Here is a 19,737-nt window from a genome sequence, read left to right as displayed (position 1 = left end):
CTTACGTCCAACCGACGGCGTGGAACCTAGATATTGTCAGCAAACGACTCTCGACAATACGGCCTGATGTACTTACATGGGTAAAGTCCATAGCTACATGGTAGAAATTTATGATCAGCGAGGTACAGTGAGCATGAGCTGGGCTTGATCATGACTCACATATTTGCAACGGCCAGTGTGATAGTTCAGTCCTGATTCGATGACATTTCCAACGGCTACATATGAATACGGTCAGCCCAACTTGATACCTGTGCAAAAGTCTGAACGGTCCATGGATCCCTTACCAGCCAGATAGGCCCCGCGGTGTGTATAGACTACGCCCTTGGGCCGACTCGTGGTTCCTGAAGTGAAGGGAATTGCAAGCATGTCATCCTCATTACCACACTGTGAGTGAAGGCCAGCCCAACCCTGACCGTGTTGGTGGTCATACTGAAGGCCCTCCAAGACCGCATCATCAAAGGGGCCACTCAAGGCGCCCTCCGTGTAGTCGGTATCAGTGTCAATAATCAAGGGAACTTTGGGGTGCTGCTCCTTGAACTCGTCAAGCAGGTGGACAAACTCCTGGTCGACGATGATTGAGTCGACCTCGGCAAAGTCGAAAATGTAGGTGATGTCATCCGGCTTCAATCTGTAGTTGACACCCACATTAACCCCACCAGCGGCGGCAATACCAAAGATGGACTCGAGAAAGGCGGGTGTGTTGGGCGCGAGAATTCCGACCCTCTTGAAGCCGTGCTTCTTCAGATAATAAGCAAGGCCGCGCGCTCTGTCTGCGAACTCTATGTAAGACCGTCGCAGGGTTCGGCCGTTGGCTGTCACGTGGAAGATGGCTTCTGCATCGGGCTCTATCGCGGCGGCACGCTCTAGAAAGAAGGTTGGTGAAAGCTGGTGTATGTGGTGGTTCGGACGGGGCTCGTCGACCTTGGCTGTGGAGGATGAGAGGAAATGTCCGAGGATGTTCTTGAGACGAGACGGAGGGCTAGACATGGCTACTGTTGACTGGAAGAGCCTTTTCTACAGAACCAGGAGATGAGACAAGGACGAAAGATGAGATTGTCAATTACTGCGTGCTGAATATAAAATCGTTGGCTCGTTTGGAAGTTGGCGTTTACAGACACATGGAGGCAAATGAGGAAGAAATGGTGAGTGAGAGGAAGGACTTGTATGCTGCGATTGAAAGCCAGCCATTCTTGCTACCAGCCACAATCCCTCTTCCACTTACCCGATCCCCGAGCCAGGCCTAGCTGTCCTTGCTGGCATACCCCAATTGTCCAGTATTCTTGAGACACTTTGACGGACCGAACCCGACAGCTCCAGCTCTCAGCTCATGCTTAAGCCCGGCTGTCCTCGGTAGGAAATTACCCCACACTTGGCAAGTGTGCCTCCAGGGCTGCTCCCCACCAGGTTCAAGCTCCCGTCCCAGGCAAGTCGGGGTAGTTGCGCTAAACCGGATTGGACCTCCTCTGTGTTAGGTAAGCAGACCTCACAGAGAAGCGCATAGGCCTGCGCCAGGGGGGTAAAAGAAAGCTCAGCCAGCAACGAGGAAAGGGCCCACTGCACTTAATGAAAGTCGCGTCGTCGCTGTGCCACCGTGCTGTAGCCTTGCGCGACCAGGAAAGTGCAGCGCGAAATGCCAACGCCCGAAATTTTATCACCGACATCAGCGGGACCTCCTTAAGCACCGCCATCTCCATTTCTCCCACCTACCCATCTCGAGCATCAGCGATTCGAGTCATACGTCACTTCCTCGCACATTCTGCCTCGAGTAGAGCTTTCTTTGCGACGGTATCACGACCGACACAGCCGATACTTTCCTCAACCTTCCGACCTCTCGCCAGCAATCATGGCAGCTATGTGAGTGCCCATCGCCCGCTCCTTCTTTCGCACAGATCCCATGCCCATCGAATTGCCGAGAAACCACGCAATTCTTGCGATACATTCAATCTACAACTACGCGCGACTGCTTCTTCTCCGACTTTCTCATGGTGCGATAGCTAACTAGATGCCCGCTCTCAGAGAGAGCTTTGACGGCATTTACTTGGACCTCTCCAAGGAGAGCGGCAAGTGCAGATTTGCCGAGAGCGGTCTCGGTTGGAAGCCCTCCGGCGGTGGCGATACCTTCACTCTCGATCACAGCACAATTGCTTCGGCGCAGTGGAGTCGAGCTGCCAAGGGCTACGAAATCAAGATCCTCAACCGAGACTCGCGCATTATCCAGCTCGATGGTTTCCAACAAGAGGTAAAGAAGCGCGCAAAGGCCGGCAGATACGAGATGAATGGAATGCTGACTTGGTATTTGGCGTGAAGGACTACGAGCGTCTTGCCAAGCTCTTCAAGAACTGGTACAGCACCGCCCTCGAGAACAGGGAGCACGCCCTGAGGGGATGGAACTGGGGCAAGGCCGACTTTGGAAAGGCTGAGCTGTCTTTCAACGTCCAGAGCCGCCCTGCGTTCGAAATCCCCTACTCCGAAATCTCAAACACCAACTTGGCGGGTCGCAACGAGGTCGCGGTCGAATTTTCAGCTCCTACAGACAAGAATGATACTGGCACCAACGGTCACCTGGGCGGTGCGCGCGGAAAGGGCAAGAAGGCGGGTGCTGGCAAGGACCAGCTCGTTGAGATGCGCTTTTACATTCCTGGAACCGTCAAGAAGGAAGTGGAGGGCGACGAGGCTGGTAGCGATGCTGGCGGCGAAGAAGAGAAGAACGCCGTCACTCTGTTCTACGATACCCTGATGGAGAAGGCCGAGATTGGCGAGACCGCAGGCGATACTATCGCTACGTTCCTGGACATTCTCCATCTCACACCCAGGTATGTGCACATCACTGCGGCTACTTATAACTTTATAGCTTCTAACACCGCGACAGAGGTCGTTTCGATATCGACATGTACGATGCGTCTTTCCGTCTCCGTGGTAAGACGTATGACTACAAGATCCAGTACGACGCCATCAAGAAGTTTATGGTGCTTCCCAAGCCAGATGAGACCCATGTGCTTCTTTGCGTTGGCCTGGACCCGCCCCTGCGCCAGGGTCAGACAAGATACCCGTTTATCGTCATGCAATTCAAGAAGGACGAGGAGGTGACGATCGATCTCAACCTCACCGAGGAGCAAATAGACGAGCGGTACAAGGACAGACTCCAGCCTCACTACGAGCAACCTCTTCACCAAGTCATCACCTACATCTTCCGAGGACTTGCTAACAAGAAGATCACAACGCCAGCCAAGGACTTCCAGACGTATGTGTCCTACTGTTTGTGCGAGGGAACCTGTGCTAACATCCACCTAGCCACCGGAACCAGTTTGGTATCAAGTGCTCAATCAAGGCCAGCGAAGGTTTCCTATACTGCCTGGAGAAGGCGTTCATGTTTGTGCCTAAACCTGCGACGTACATTGCCTACGAGCAAACAGCATCCATCACATTCTCTCGTGTTGGCGGTGCCGTTTCTGCGCTGTCAACCTTTGATATCACCGTGCAGATGAAGAACGGTGCTGGCTCATCACAGTTCAGCAACATCAACCGCGAGGATCTCAAGGGGCTCGAGGAATTCTTCAGGCTCAAGGGATTGCGCGTTAAGAACGAAATCGATGAAGAGACCAACCTCATTGCCGCCGCTATGCGCGACCAAGCTATGGACGATTCGGAAGAGGAGGTTGTCGGTGCCGCCAAGGCCGACCGTGGCTCAGCCGACGAAGACGAAGAGAGTGTCGACGAGGACTTCAATGCCGAGAGTGAGAGTGACGTTGCCGAAGAGTTTGACAGTGACCATGAGAGCTCTGGCTCAGGCAGCCAAGAGAGCGACGTGGATAACGACGACGGCGATGATGGCGAGGATGACGAAGAAGAGGAAGAGGAGAGGCCCAAGAAGAAGAAGAAGACGGGCTGATTGCGCTCTTCCGACTTTTGGGTGTGTTTATCGGCTGGGTGGAGAGGCTGCTGGGCGTTTTTATTTGGGTGTCGGATGAAATGTAATACTACGATTATCTACTTTGACGCTGGCCGACTGGGCGTCGCGGCGAAGCAAAAGAGGTTAATATTTTTCTTGGAAGAGACTCCAAGAGACTCCGCGAGTCTTTTGCAACACGAGGAATTACTGAGTGCGTTTCTGTCTATGATTATTGAGTGACTGTTTACTCACGGCATTTTGCATGTGGGGTCCATGTAAGCTTGCCTAGTACCTTACCTTGTACGCACGCCAGTGAGTCAACCAAGCACATGCCATACGGCCACGTAGATGTCATTTTGATGTCTTTGACCATCAACTCCCAGTCGTTTCCCGTTTTGTTTTCTTCTTACAGCCACATGAACAAGCTACGGCGGAACCTACCACATACCTTACACGTACAAACACCACGGAAGAGCCCGTCCCGCTCCCGGGCTCAGGCCCAGGCCCAGGCTCAGGCTTAAGGGTAACGATGCCCCGCCTCGGCCTCGGTGTCTACCGGCTCAGAGGGGAAGAATGCTTCGCGGCCTGTCTGGCGGGATTGGAGGACGGGTACCGGCACATCGATACCGCGCAGCTGTATGGGAATGAAGAGGAGGTCGGGAGGGCTGTTGCGGTGTTTTTGCGACGGCGGCGAGGGGAGGTATTATGGGATGGATGCGATGATGGACGGGGAGTAGAGGGGGAGGGGAAGAGTCAAGAGGAGGATCTGTTTTTGACGACCAAAGTCGGGAAGTGGGAGGGCGATGGGGAGAAGATGTATGAGGGTGTCTTGAGAAGTGTTGCGAGGGTTGCTGGGGAGGAGGAGGAGGGAGGGAGGGTACGTTGACTTGATTCTTGTACATCGTCCCGTTGCGCGGTGGAGGGATATCTGGGGCGTGTTGGGGAGGCTTGTGAGGGAGGGTAGGGCGAGGGCGATTGGGGTGAGTAATTTTGGGATTGGGGCGTTGGAGGAGATGAAGGGTTGCGAGGGGGGGTTGCCGTGTGTGAATCAGATTGAGGTGAGTTTTTTTTTTAGGTTTTTTTTTTCTTTTTTTCTTTGCGGCGTTGGGAGATACCGGTATACTGTGGCAGAAGTTTGCAGAGCAAAGGTTGACAGAGAGATTGCTGATGATTGAAACGCAAGCTTCACCCGTGGTGTCAACAGCGGGAACTAGTCGCCTACTGCCAACAAAACGGCATCGTGGTACAAGCGTACAGCCCTCTCGCGCGCGGGCAACGGTGGGCGGACCCGGTGTTGAGAGAGGTCGTGGACCGGGTCCGGCGCCGTGTCGGTTTCGGTGTCTGGGACGTATCATCCGGACGGATACCGGAGACGAAGCACCGCAATAACAAATATGACCCACAAGACCGGGACACCGCAGAGGAGGAGGCTCTGGCGGGAACGGCAGTCACAGAGGTCACGATCACAGTTACGCCGGCGCAGGTGCTGATACGCTGGTCTCTGCAACGCGGATTCGTGCCACTTCCCAAGAGCGCTGGGGTAGAGAGGATCCGGGAGAATGGGGACGTGTTTTGGTTTGGGCTTGATGAGGTCGAGATGGGCATGTTGGATGGGTTGGATTTGGGGGTTGAAGGGGCGCTGTTTCCGAAGAATGTGGGTTGATGGTGGGATACATCACTCACCTTACCTTAATACTTCTAATGACATACGCCTTAATCGAGATGCCCTGCAAGAGTCTGGTCATGCGGCACGGGTTTAGAGGCAAAGTGTTGAGACTTCATCTGTAAGGTAAAGTACGAAGTAAGGTTGATGGGCTTTCGGTTTCTGCAGGTGATGGCAGGCTGGTTCTATAGAGAGTCCCGGATTCCCTTTCATTGTTCATGGGATAATAGATGTCACAATATTGAGTGCGGCCGAAGCAATACACAGTAGAAGCGTGGATTGTATGCCTGCTAACGAGGTGCCCCACGCGAACAGCGCCTCCCAGCGGCCGGGGCAGGACGGAAGGTTCGCCGAGACCCGAATCGGGACCTTATTCGGGCGCGGGTTGGTGGCGCTGGCGCTGGCGCTGGCGCATGAACTCATCAAGTGGGCGGTGGAACCATTCCAGGGCGGCCAGCACAGGTGCTAGCTTCACCTGGAATCTTCGATGCTCATCCTGGGCCATCCCACCTCACACTGCGCTTGCGGAGGGGCAGTGAAGCAGTGACCTACCTGCTTGCAGCTTGGGGTAAAGATCGCCAAACAAACAAAAAACATCGACAAACGTCTCTGCTCTTTGACCTGCGAGCGCCTGACTTTGACCTTTTAATTCCCTCCAATTCAGCACTTCATCATCGTCATTCCAAATACTTAATCCGCTTCTTAAAGACGACGGCCATGAGCGAAAGTCGCTTTCACCGTCCGTTGCGCGGCGGTTGCCAGTGCGGGCGCAACAGTTACATCATCGAGGTCCCGCAAGGCACCACCGAGAAAGCCCAGGTGCTCTTCCACACAGACTCAATGCACAGTAAGTCGCTTCGTCTGGCCAATTTCTCGTGATATCCATGGGCAGGCCTTCTCAAATAATCCCGCCGTGCATACAGCCGATCATGCCTCACCTCTTCGAGAGCGGAAGCTCCGCTAACCCATGATCTGATGCGCAGGAGTTCCTCTCGCAACCCCACTAGCCGCCATGATCCGAGTGCCACTCTCGTGGTATCACAGCTCAACCCACGCCTTCTACCCGGACGAAAGGCACTCAGCAATTCGCCGTGTCTTCGAATCACCCTCCAACCATCACCCCTCAAGACGAAACTTTTGCGGCTTTTGCGGCACGCCGCTGTCCTACTGGACCGAGAGACCCCTTACCGAGGCAGGGTTCATCCACCTGACCCTTGCGAGCCTGCGAGGCGAAGACCTACGAGATCTGGAAGATCTGGGGCTGATTCCAGAGTTTGAAGAGCCGGAAGAACAGCCCGCTGTTCCGACAACAACCACGGTAATTGGGAGAGAAACCCAGGGCGTCCCTTGGTTCGAGGGCATGATCGAGGGCACCCGTTTGGGCAACCTGCGTCACAGCCAGGTTGTTGATCATAGCAAAGACGGGAAAATCAGGGTTGAGTGGGAGATTGTAGAGTGGACCGAGGGAGATGATGCTCCCGACGTAGCCCCAGCAGCGGAGGGCGACGTTAATATGACAACAAATCATCCCGGAAAACGCAAAATGAACGACCGAGAAGACGAGGATGCGGCTGTCGACGGCATGCATTAAGCCTTGTCCATGCCGTGCATTGCAGCGGCAGGCTAGGTCGTAACGAGTCCAGGGCCGTCTCGAGCTGGGCCGGCTCACCTTCGTCCCGGCTTCCGTACACCTCGGTGAGGCTCCGGATAGAGTCTCCAAGACAACGGCTATGCTATTAACGCAGACTTTGTCCCGTCAGTCTTGGAAAAGTTGGCGTAACGATGTGGCAGTCCCAAAAGGTGGTACGTTTGATTTGCACATATAAGAAGATGTGCTGTGTGGCGGATACGGAAAGAATTGGGATACGGTTCGAAAAGCCAGGCAGGCATGCGCTGTACTGACCGTAACGTCCACAATGATAATAGCAAGGATGAAGGTACCTTGGGATAGCCGTAGACGCGACCATGTACACACATGCCCGAGCAGGAAATGAAAGTTGTAAAATCTCCGATGATCTCCCGGAAGCCGTGTGTTTGTGTGTCCTTTGAGCTTCCGGTACGTTGACCAGAGGCTTGTTGGCTGTAAGTGAAGGCCCCGCCCGCCGGGCAGACGGCTTCGTCAACCGAAATCGAGAAGACAAAAAGTAGTTGCATCATTCCCTTGAATGACCGGGAGAGACGCTGGCCTTCCGCGTAGAAACAACAGATCGGAGGTTCTTCATGTGATACGGCGTGTTGTAATCGCGCAAACTAAGGTGCTTACGCTGGGGCTATCGGGCTTGGAGGGGCGGAATTGGATTTCAAGCAGGATGCAGCTCTTCGTAAAGTCGTACCTGTACATCCATGAGCCGCTTGAGGGAAGCGCCGGACGGAGAAAAAGAAACCACAAGAGGCCTTGAGATAATGCCAGGTGTTCTGAAGTTGAGATGCCGTCTATATTAGAGTCTTGTTATGAAGCTGGGGACGAGAAAGCTGGGTGGTGCGGAGATTATGGGACGATAGCCGGAGTTGGAGAAGCTTACTGGAGTGGCATTGGACGAGCCGGATGTAGATAGAGGTGGAAGGGAGACTCTCCCGTCCGACGTCCGCTCACCGAAAGCGACGGGATTTTCGTTCGCGGAGCCGGGGGTACTCTGTCAATTTGTACTGGGCGTGACCAAAGTAAGGGAAATCATGGCAGCAGCGGCTGGTTACCCGTCGTCTGGGAGTCGAGGAGAGCTCGGGAGGATTCCTCGTGGCCATGGCCGGTCGCCTTATGCGAGCGATTGCGTAGGACGAGACCTTGCAGGGTGTGCTTCGAGCATGTCTGCTACCAGCCGGTCCTGGCGAGGCCATCAGACATTGAGATCAGCTCGAGTTGCGCTAGCGGCCGGCGGCATTGAGCCGTCACCGGAGTTTTGGCGACACCGTTTGACGATATGCATGCCGCCGGCCATCCAGTGTGCGTTTGTGTTAGTACCGTTATGTTTTACACAATCTTTGTGTGATGTGTAAGGACAACTTGGTGCGTGGGCTGCAGAAACTGCAGCGAATTCATGCTGGCGCTTGTGCCGAATAGAGACAAGTGTCCAATCATATAAGTTTGGAGATCGTCAGGTGAGGAATCGAGGTTTGTTCGTGTTTCGAATTGGCTCTTAGAGGCTGGTGCTGGTAAGACGAGCTGGGCAGAGAAAAGGGCATGTTTTGACGGATAGACGGGCCGTCGTGTGGTCTCGAGACTCTAGGAAGCGGCGGAGAGGAGAGAAATGGGGGGCACTTGGGAAAAAGGGGACCCCACGGCGGGGTAATGGATGGCGCCCCTGGCCTAGGCGCAGATGCACTTCCCCTGTTGGGTGTCGGGTCGAAGAAACCCCAAGGAGGGCAAGAAGGGTAGATAGATACTTGCCTATCCGTACCTTCTTTTCCATTGCCTCCAAACTATTTGGAAAGAGGCATCGTGATGAGGACGTGATTGCCTCCTACGGAGTTCCATGTACATGTACATCCAGGTCGCACAAGGTCACTTTACTGGCGGCAGCTGCCGTGGACATAGCCGTGGACATACACTTACTGCCTTCATTCCTTCCATCTCTCCCATAGTCTCTGCTCTAGCGAATGGAACATGACGATGCGCTTCTTTTCGGTGTTCCATGCACATTCTCCTGTAAGAAACTCTCCGCGCCATCTGGGTAACGAGATACACCGCTCAAAGTAGACGCTACTGGCGGGCAAAATAAACCTCACGTTGGACGCCTCATCTTTACGAACCTAAGGTAACTTGTCAGATCACGCCTCCGACCCATCCCCCCAACGCCGACGCCAATGCCAATGCCAACGCCAACACCATCCATCTTCGGACCTTGTTCTAGTCCTAGCTTCTCGGTGTCGACGGTCCGACATTGGAGACATCCAGAGTACCAGATTGACCAAGGCGCTACCTGATACCACGTCCACCTGCCCCATGTCGTTGTCTGATGTGCCCGGTCCGTACCTCACTGCACACCAGCACAGCTGGTATGGATACCTTGACATGATGCGGGTGTTTGTCCCATCTTTTTTTTTTCTTCCCTGCCCTGTCTACCTTAGTTTATTATCCTCGAGTGATCCTTGTATCTGGCTACCTTCACTTTTGCCTAAACCTACCAAGGACGTCTAAGTACCCCCGTCCATCCCAAGGTCACAATGCCGTTTTAAGTGCGCCGCTCTGCTTCCTTCCGTCTTTTTTGCATCTTATAAGTATCGTGGCAGCACCTCAATGCCCATCTGTACGATCCCATCTTGCTACCTCTTCTCTCCGTCGCCTCCTTTTACATCTCATCCCTTCTCTCGACGTCTTTTGGCCACTTGTAATCAAGTGGTTCGTTTCTTGTCGGGGCAAATCATCTACTCTTGGCTGACCCATCATCATCCCACCGTCAAGCCCATCAAAACCCCTCCATCCATCGGTCTTAGCGTAGGTGCCACGCAGACTGCTAACTCTCTGAGAATCATAATACCAACTCTCTTCGCCGTAGCAGTTTCCCCTATAAATCCGTCCATCATGTCTCTTCCCAACGACTTCCTTTGGGGCTTTGCCACCGCATCGTGCGTATTTCATCCCATCATCAACCCGGCTCGGCCCATCCCCAATGCCCTGGTCTGGTTGTTATCACCATGCATATTCGCGCCCTCTTCCGCCGATATCCCGATTTGGATGACTTACAAGCATTCTCCCACCACACTTCGCCCTTCTCCCTCCGTCTTTCCCGTCCCGCCTGCAAATTCCACTTCCCCTCCGAGCTGCCCCCACTCTCATCTTTCCCCTCTCCCCTCATTTAGCGACCACGACGACACAACGTGCGAGACCCCTGCTGACGCTATTTGTCCACCACTACAGTTACCAGATCGAGGGTGCCGCCGAGAAGGACGGCCGTGGCCCCTCCATCTGGGACACCTTCTGCGCCATTCCCGGCAAGATTGCCGATGGCAGCTCCGGTGCCGTCGCCTGCGATTCCTACAACCGCACCGCCGAAGACATTGCCCTGCTCAAGTCCGTAGGCGCAAACACCTACCGCTTTTCTCTTGCCTGGTCGAGAATCATCCCTGTCGGTGGTCGCAACGACCCCATCAACCAGGCCGGCCTTGACCACTACATCAAGTTCGTCGACGACCTCCTTGAGGCTGGCATCACCCCCTTCATCACCCTCTTCCACTGGGATCTCCCCGATGGACTCGACAAGCGCTACGGTGGTCTCTTGAACCGTGAGGAGTTCCCCCTCGACTTTGAGCACTACGCCCGCATCGTCTTCAAGGCCATCCCCAAGTGCAAGAACTGGATCACCTTCAACGAGCCTTGGTGTTCTTCCATTCTCGGCTACAGCAGTGGCTTCTTCGCCCCCGGCCACACCTCAGACCGCAGCAAGTCCGCCATCGGTGACTCTTCCCGTGAACCCTGGATCGTTGGCCACAACCTGCTCGTCGCCCACGGCCGCGCAGTCAAGGTCTACCGCGAGGAGTTCAAGCCCACCAATGGTGGCCAGATCGGTATCACCTTGAACGGTGATGCCACTTACCCCTGGGACCCCGAGGACCCTGAGGACGTCGAGGCCTCTGACCGCAAGATCGAGTTTGCCATCTCCTGGTTCGCTGACCCAATCTACTTCGGCAAGTACCCCGACTCCATGCTCAAGCAGCTTGGGGACCGCCTGCCCGAGTTTACGCCTGAGGAGCTCGCCCTTGTCAAGGGATCCAACGACTTCTACGGCATGAACCACTACACGGCCAACTACATCAAGCACAAGACCACCCCTCCTGAGGAGGACGACTTCCTCGGCAATCTCGAGACCCTCTTTGAGTCCAAGAGCGGCGAAAACATCGGCGAAGAGACCCAGTCTTTCTGGCTGCGTCCCAACCCCCAGGGCTTCCACAACCTCCTTGTCTGGCTCTCTAAGCGCTACGGCTACCCGCCCATCTACGTCACAGAGAACGGTACCTCCCTCAAGGGCGAGAATGACATGCCCCTCGAGCAGATCCTCGAGGACGACTTCCGTGTCAAATACTTCGACGGCTACGTCAAGGCCATGGCCGATGCCCACGAGAAGGACGGTGTCAACGTCAAGGGCTACATGGCGTGGTCCCTCATGGACAACTTCGAGTGGGCCGAGGGCTACGAGACTCGTTTCGGCGTCACCTTTGTCGACTATGAGAACGACCAGAAGAGATATCCCAAGAAGAGCGCCAAGAGCCTTAAGCCCCTCTTTGACAGTCTCATCAAGAAGGCCTAAGCACATATCACCATGTTTGAGTGTTGACGCATTGGAAGAGGAGGGTAAAGGGCATCCATTAAGCTGGGATATGCATATCATTTTATGAAAATGTACAGAGAGCACTGAGCTGCTCATGATGATGTATGAAGATTCTTTTGTTGCGATCCACCATGTAGTTTGGATATGAAATACCGAAATGAGAAGGGCTTAAATTTGATGTTGGTCATGGAGTGAACTGGAATATGAGGGTCGTCTCATTGGATTGTGATTACCGGCTAAACTTCAAATCTTTGGTTGCATTCGAACTCGCTTGGGAGCTTTGTGTAGCCTGTAGATATCACTCAGAACTCAAATGGCTTGTTTACCAGCGATTGAGGTGGCCTTTGTAAGCCATTGAGAACTGCCGAACCAGACTTTGGGCTAGGGTGGTTCCAAGATATAGCAAACACGCCGCGAATCATGTCGGCTCGGCCTTTTTCCCTTCTCACTTTCTCTGTGTCTTTATGTGAACTAGACACCGTAGATGGATGGAGACCTTTCTGGCTGTCATCTATGGCTTGCCTGTATTGATACACCCCTCGTGGTCGCGAATGCCGTCGATGTCACGGATCTCGGGATGCTGGAAATCAGTTATCGACAGAGGAAAGACAAGCACATAGTCATCAGGGTCCGAAGAGGGCTGATGCGCGGCATCGGATGTGCCTGATTTGAGCCGTACACGGTCGACCCAGAATTGGGCCGGCTCGCCGGCCGGGTCAATCCCGACCATCCACTTCTTCATGTTTGGCCGGAACACAATGCCGGACGTGGAGCCGCTGCCGGTCTTCGAGGGCTCGGCGCTGTTGTATGTTCCGGCTTCTGATGCGTAGTAGCGTTTGAGTTATTGAAATCGCAGTAGAAGGGGGAAGAGAGCCCAAAGGGCGGCTCGAGTTGTTTGCTTCAGCATCACCATTGGGCATCACCAGCTCAAAGAGCCTTTGTCTCATGCAAATTGCAACCACAGATATCACCAAAAAAACAAAGGCACTGTCTGAAATCATAAGCATTTCGCTTGCGCGAATTCTTTATTAAGTGGGACTCTGCCCTGCTTGACCTGCAGAGAGCAACAACATCTGGCTTCAGCCAATGGCGTCCAGTTCCAACTGAACGGTTTGAGACAACAAACACCCTGTTTGCTTTTATTTCAGCTTCGGCCGAGAACCCACGCAGAGATTCTTAGGGTACCTGACGCGGTTCAGAAAGATCTCGGTTCGCAAAATGACAGCAAGACAATGTCTCGTCTCGGCGACAGGCCAAGAAGGCCAGATGCCGTTGCCCACGCGGTCCTTGCCGAGGAATCACGGAATCACGGAATCACGCAAGGCATGGCATAAATCGTGACTTTATTTGCCAATCTCTCCAGGGTCAGGGTAAAAAGGCGGCTGGATGGACTTGGCAATGTCTTCCCCGTGGCCTTACCCCCTTGCAGATGTTTAAGCATGTCTCCCAAACTGGGCGAGCCACAGTATTTGTACGCACTTATATCCCCAGTTTGTGTCCCCAGTTCAAGCAACAGTCTGGAATTTTGCGTGTTTCCCTCTCTTCGATCACTGTTTTGGCGGCCAGACCCTCGTTTTTCTTATCATGCCGTTTCAGTGGCTCCGCGGCCACTTTGCCTACACGCCACTCAACCGATGATGCAGCCTCCTCGGGTCCTTCATCACGGAAGGGCAGGCCTTCCCTCCCAGTGTTTGCCCTAAAACAGCTCAAGTTGACCGCATTCACCATTCTTGGGCTGTTGTTGCTATTAGGTGTGGGAGTCTACAACCGTGATCAGATTGAAGCCATTCGAGCAGCTTACTCAACTTCTCAACACGACGGATCACCTGACGTCAAGTCTATAGACTGGTCTCGGTTTGCATACGTCCAGTATGTCACTAATAAAGAATACCTCTGTAACTCGGTCATGTTCTTTGAGAGGCTGAAGCACCTTGAGAGTAAAGCCGACCGAGTTCTGATGTACCCCTCCGTCATGCTCGCTGATCCTCATGAGAAAGAACATGAGGGTTGGTCAGATGATGCCAAACTCCTCATCCTTGCTCGAGAGAGATACAACGTAAAGCTTGATCCAATATCTGTTCAACATCGAACAGGCTCAGATCGTAAGTCGTCCCTCCGGGATCATCATCCTGGTCGACAAGGAGCTGACATGGGCTCTTATCTAGCGACTTGGGCAGACTCCTTTACAAAACTTCTTGCCTTCAACCAGACGAAATACGACCGCGTACTTTCAATCGATTCGGATTCAACTCTCCTACAACACATGGATGAGCTCTTCTCTCTTCCTCCAACCACAGTCGCCATGCCACGTGCATACTGGCTTCACCCAGACAAACACATCTTGTCCTCCCAAGTCATTCTCATACAACCGAGCCAAGTGGAATTTACCCGCATCATATCCAAGATCAACAACGCTGGAAGAAACGATTATGACATGGAGCTTGTCAACGACTTATACCAGGATAGTGCCGTGGTTCTACCGCACCGGCCTTACGATCTCTTAACGGGGGAGTTTAGCAAAGACAACCACCAATGGTACCTTGGCAGCGACGAAGAGGCCTGGGATCCAGTCGCCGTGTATAACGAGGCAAAGTTACTGCATTTCTCGGACTGGCCTTTGCCTAAGCCCTGGTTAGACGCACCCGAGAATTTGGTCCGGGAGAAGGAACCTAAATGTGTGGCATTGATAGACGGGCTTGGAAGTTGCGCTGCAAGAGATATTTGGCGTGGGATCTACGAGGAGTTTAGGGAACGCCGGAAACAATAGAGAATGGTCGCAGACGCCGCCGATCGTGGAGAAGACTGGAGCCATAATTCGGGGTATTTTCTTTCCTTCTTTCTTTCTTTCTCAAAAAATCGTCTCTATGAGTGATGATATCAATGGTAGGCAGATGAGAGAGCTCGGCTGTCACATGGCAACTTGTACACGCTTGAAACTCAAGAATCTAGCTAGATCGCGATCTAAGGGAACATGCAAAGGCGTATTGCAGCAAAAGCACTGGCCAATAAACCAAAGGATCCAATTAATTGATTGAACAAATCATCAATGAAGAATTGAGCGATCATGAGTATAAACACACCGATCAACTCTATTCATATTCTCAAATAATAGGAACCACACGATCCCACACTCCTGATTCGAGTACCTTAGAATTGTCGAGAGCTGTATAGAACAATACCCCTATGAGCAGAGAGCGGAATATGAGGACATCATCTATTATGTCTGGTTTCTCATTCTGCCCATGTCGATTTTCTGAATCAGAATGACAACCCATCACTGTGGCTAATCTGCTCAGTACTTGGTGGGTATTGAAGAAGTTGCTTCGTAGGTTGCATCTGGGTCCTATCAAACTTCTCACCTTGGACCGAGACTCCCACAATTTTCGTTCGAAATTATGTTGATTTTTTCGGTCATCAGAAGTTACTTGCAATGCCATCTGAGTTCGTGAACCAGCGAAGAATTCGTTGCGTAGGTGAGATCGTAGACCTTCAAAGACGTTGAGAGGATCCTCAGCCGACTCATTCACTTCTATCCTGAGGGTGGCTTCAAGGCTTTTTCGGCTGAGATCAAAGCCTCCAATTAGGCATTGTAGGGCTTCAAGCATCTTGAAGTGAGCACTCTGAACTGTTGGCGGTAGTTGCTGCTGCTGCTCAGTTTGCTTTGGATTTGATTTTGCTGTATCCGGAATCTCGAATAAGCCGCTATGTGTCATACTCTCTGCTTGTGAAAAGATTACAGATGTATAAAGTAGATGCTGGTTTCGAAGGGTAAGAAGTCTATCGTCGTTCCCGATCAATGCGAGCCATTTATCTGTCTGCGCCAGCTGCTTGTGTACGGCTTGGCGAAGTTTCTCTCTCTCCTCAAATGGAAACTTTGACATCTTCGCCTGGAGCTCTCGAGGGTCATCGAGAAGGTTCAAACATAGTAAAATAACCTTATACTCGGCGTTGTATAGACCAGACCTGATATCTTCTGCGTAGATCGCTACGTGGCTAAGACTTGTCTCGTAGGGGCGGTGTCGAAATGCTTTAAGCCACCAAAAACGATCCCCGACTGAGGTGTCCGTAATCAAGTCTCCGTCAGGCCATTCTTCCCAGTTTGGCTCTTCAAATCCACGGAGTCTGACTTTCGACCAAAATCTCCCAGAGAGAGCAATCGCTGTGAATGGGTTGTGCCCCCTCCACACTGGTGATGGGAAAATCGACGGAGCGAACTTTGGTGACTTGGCCAAGATGAAGCTGGCTATGTATATTTGGTTTTGGTCGAGGACATCATAGCCCAGTATGAAGCAATCTCGCCCTTGGTGTATGGGAGGGAAACTTTTGAGTACATTTCGCAGTGTCCAGTCACGGCCCGTCTCGCGTGTTCTGAGATTTGGACAAGCATAACCATCGTTCCACGGCGCGATGATACCACGCGAATGCATGACCGCCTCTGCGAGCTTATCCGGAGTAGGTAATATAGCAAGGGGCGTATCTTTGATTCGACGATACTCAGAAAATGCCCCGATGAGGCCGAGAACTGGGTGTTGGCGGAAATCGAATTGAAAGCTGTGGCCAAGGATGACGGGATATGGATCCGTGTCGATATCCAATCGATGCACCCCAGCAGCTGCTGTAATGGTTACAATGGCACCAACCTCGGCCGAAGCAGGGACAGCAATGAGGTCATCTGGTAGATAGTCGGCAGTGGTGGGCGTGAGATCGAAGTCATCAAAATTCTCTAACCCAGTGGATTGAAAAAGACCAAGCCATGTAGCTGGATAGGGTGCTGCCCCCGAGATGCGTCCTTTGGAGCTTCCAGCCTCACCGCGAGACGGCAACGTAGATTGGCGCATAAGCCCGAGCCTTTTCGATTCTTCTCTCGGCTGTTTCTCTTCGGTCGCATTGTGACATTGTTGATACAGACTGCTTAACCTCAGGACAGGAGTGTAGGCGGTATAGCTCCAGCTCATTTCGGAAAATATCCATTTCCTAGTCGTGTACTTCGACCATCTGCCGATGGCTCGAGAATTTGCTCTACGGCCGCCTTTCCCACCTGCAAGAACAGCTTGAAAGACAGTAGCAAGAGCAATCATGGAGGCTACCAATCCAATCAAGAGCGTAAAGCCGAAGGTGATGGGATCCCAATCGATGCCTTCATGTGGTGCTTGCTTTTGCTCAGCGAGGACGTTCAAGAGAGCCCGGAGCAGACAGTCCGTGGAATTTTGGTTCTCGGGACATTTCGCGCCGAATTTGTCCATGATGATCGCGAGACTGAGGGCGAACTTGCTACAGAATTCGGTAGTTCGAAGATGTAGGCTCGAAGATGAGCATCTTTTTCGGTGCACGTCTAACATAGGAACAAGCTTACTACATGTTGCGGAGGGTGCAGGTTCATGTTCGCAATTCTGCCTCGCGGTCGCCTTGCGGTAGCCTGGCGACCCAACGAAAGTGCACATAGTTGAGGCAAAATCGAACTACTGCAGTCTTGCAGGCTTGCAGGAGAAACATCTTGTGGCGCATGCATCGAACGTACATTTGGCGTTACCAGGACTTGATTGGACTGCGACGCCATACTAGCAGCAGTATAATCAGGTCGTGAGTGAGATAGCCTCGGCAAATGTACACGTGTGTTAGATATTTTGACTGATGAGATCAAGGTAGGAAGTGTGTCCAGTTGACTTCGCCTTTGATTCTCTCCATTACCATAAGCCGCGTTGAGTTTGTTACGCTAATTATGATAAAACGTCATATATTAGGTACTATTTCACAGATATAAACTATGTCTCAGAAATGGTCTTGACGGGCACTACATTATTCCCGTCCTTGACCTCTCCGCCCTTCTTCTCGTCATCCCTCTCGCCAGTTGACTTCTCGGACGACCGATCTCCCTCTTTCTCCCCCCTCCCTTGCCCAGCTACACTCACACCCCCAGACCCAACACTGCCCCCTTCCTCATCCCCCTCAGCCTTAGCAGCCCGCCTCAAATACCACTTGAAAACATACACCAAAATCTGCGCCATAAACACCTGCTCAATAGTATACAACAATACCGGAATCTGAATCAGTGCCCTCGTCAAATCATCCGACTGCGTCCACATAGCCGTCGCCAAAGGAATACCAAGTGACGTCGTCTTGGCCGCGCCGCAGAAGCATACGGCAATCATCTGCTCCCTCGGCAGCTGTCGGACTGTCAGGGCACGCCGGAGGAAGTTGGGGACCCAACGGGACTGCAGGGGACGGGAGTCGGCGAGGCGGGGGTTGATTGCGTTGCAGAGCGCTAAGGGAGGGCGGGCGGCGTAGAAGCAAATGAGGGTGAAGAGGGCGTAGAGGGCAACGTTCATGAAGACGTTGAAGATTATGGAGGGGTGGGGGGTTACGTAGAGGGCGCCTGTCTTGAAGGCTGCTGAGAAGGTTGTCCTGTACACGAGTCTTAGTCTCAAAGGCCATGAAGAGATGATGATGGGAAGTGAGGCAAGTCATGAAAAAAGGGGCAACGTCAACTCACCAAACAAGCAGAATAAGACAAAACGTCGACACCTTGGCAAGATAAAATGTCCTCAGCGCCCAATCGACCTTCTTCTCCCAAAACCACCTCACAACCTGTCCCACAGCCAACGGCAACAAAACACTCAGACCCAACTGCTTCAGGACATTGGCGTACATGGCGCCCAGGGTACTCGGATTCGCAGGCTGCCAGTCGGCGAACTCGGGCGTCTTGGGGATGAAGCCGTAAATCAGACCAGGAGAGATGAAGCTGCCCAGCACGTTGCCGATGACGACCTCGATGATGGCGGCGGCGTCGTCGCCGCCCGAGGCGCGGGTCATAACGACGTTGGAGGCGATTGTCGTCGGGAGGCAGGAGGCGACGACCATGCCCACGATGATGGGGGTTGAGAGGGCTTGGGTGCGGAGGCCGCCTGCTGCGATGATGATGTGAACGATAACTTTGGGGGTTGTGTTAGTTTATGTTTGGAGGAGGACGTTTCGTACCATGCTTCCAGTCCATGAGAGGCTTCTGAGCGGCATGTTCGCGCAAGTGAGTTACTTACTTAGTAGGATCACGGGGATGACGATAAAGCTGATCCCCTGAACAATAATATGCAACCGCCAGTTGGCTACGTTCTGCCTCAGCTTCGCATGCGAGAGTTGTAGCCCGCTGACGAGGAAGATGATGGCGATGCCGCCGTAGATGATGGTGTACTCTGACCTGATCGGTCCACCTCTAGCCGCGACATCTTGTAGTTCAGTTTGTTAGTCATGTGCTCAGCTTCAAGTTCATCCTGTCTCCCTCTCTCACTCTCCATCTCACAAAACATATACTCTTAGATGCCAACTTACTCGGGAAAAAATACGCAAAAACACAGCTGAGCGCAAACCCGATAACGAGCCATTGCGCCAAGACGAGCTTGAAAATCTTGACTGCCTTGATACGAATGCGTGCCCACGTCGACGTCGGCGCGGTCGAGGACTGAGGCTTTGCGCTCTCGTCACGGGCGTCCACGGGGCCGGCCATGGCTTTCAAAGAAATATACTCACTTCTCCCGCGCCGGCTCAGGCCGAGTGAGACATCGGAGGCGTGTGCGTGTGTGTGTGTGTTGTCGGGACAGGCGCAAAAGGCGGAGTTCTCTAATGGTGAAATAGTCGGGTTGGTTTAATGTGGTGGCGGGGCCGGAGGACCTCCGTATCTTTGACCGATCTAATTTATCGAGATAAGTATTGTCGAAAGCAGGTTTAGCCTGTAAAGAGTTGCCAAGACTTATATCGAGAGGGTAAGTTGTATTGGATTAAGGTTAAAGCGACTTCATGTCCCAAAACACAACGGGTACGAAAACTCCCTTTCATGTACGGCAAGCCGAACATTTGGCCGTCGCACACAGTAGTAGGTACTCTTTCCCAAACCCCGGACAAGTCTTCCTCCGCAGATACGATTAGGTGAT

General features: G+C 52.9%; 5 protein-coding genes across 5 annotated transcripts; 3 read left to right on the top strand and 2 right to left on the bottom strand.

Annotated features, from left to right (window-relative positions):
• Window positions 1–231: 231 nt before the first annotated feature.
• N0V96_008030 (uncharacterized protein) lies at window positions 232–987 on the bottom strand (the record flags this gene model as incomplete). The annotated part of the gene is made up of 1 exon (XM_053194418.1): window positions 232–987. The coding sequence occupies one exon, from the start codon at window positions 985–987 to the stop codon at window positions 232–234; it is 756 nt and encodes a 251-aa protein (XP_053048268.1).
• A 1,015-nt stretch (window positions 988–2,002) lies between these two features.
• POB3 (FACT complex subunit) lies at window positions 2,003–3,889 on the top strand (the record flags this gene model as incomplete). Its single annotated transcript, XM_065758200.1, has 4 exons — window positions 2,003–2,239; window positions 2,308–2,813; window positions 2,870–3,241; window positions 3,292–3,889. 4 exons carry the CDS (start codon window positions 2,003–2,005, stop codon window positions 3,887–3,889), a joined length of 1,713 nt encoding a protein of 570 aa, XP_065613342.1.
• Window positions 3,890–6,564: 2,675 nt separating this feature from the next.
• Window positions 6,565–7,143, top strand: N0V96_008028 (uncharacterized protein; the record flags this gene model as incomplete). The annotated part of the gene is made up of 1 exon (XM_053194416.1): window positions 6,565–7,143. The coding sequence occupies one exon, from the start codon at window positions 6,565–6,567 to the stop codon at window positions 7,141–7,143; it is 579 nt and encodes a 192-aa protein (XP_053048266.1).
• A 2,928-nt stretch (window positions 7,144–10,071) lies between these two features.
• Window positions 10,072–11,794, top strand: N0V96_008027 (uncharacterized protein; the record flags this gene model as incomplete). The annotated part of the gene is made up of 2 exons (XM_053194415.2): window positions 10,072–10,115; window positions 10,408–11,794. The coding sequence occupies 2 exons, from the start codon at window positions 10,072–10,074 to the stop codon at window positions 11,792–11,794; spliced, it is 1,431 nt and encodes a 476-aa protein (XP_053048265.2).
• Window positions 11,795–18,301: 6,507 nt separating this feature from the next.
• Window positions 18,302–19,191, bottom strand: RCH1 (LRR receptor-like serine/threonine-protein kinase RGI2; the record flags this gene model as incomplete). The annotated part of the gene is made up of 2 exons (XM_065758199.1): window positions 18,302–18,744; window positions 19,185–19,191. The coding sequence occupies 2 exons, from the start codon at window positions 19,189–19,191 to the stop codon at window positions 18,302–18,304; spliced, it is 450 nt and encodes a 149-aa protein (XP_065613341.1).
• Between the last annotated feature and the right edge of the window lie 546 nt (window positions 19,192–19,737).

The sequence above is a fragment of the Colletotrichum fioriniae genome (assembly GCF_027942845.1).
Source record: "Colletotrichum fioriniae strain IMI 355084 chromosome Unknown scaffold_9, whole genome shotgun sequence".
Lineage (NCBI taxonomy): Eukaryota > Fungi > Ascomycota > Sordariomycetes > Glomerellales > Glomerellaceae > Colletotrichum > Colletotrichum fioriniae.
This window is presented reverse-complemented; position numbering and strand designations above follow the sequence as displayed.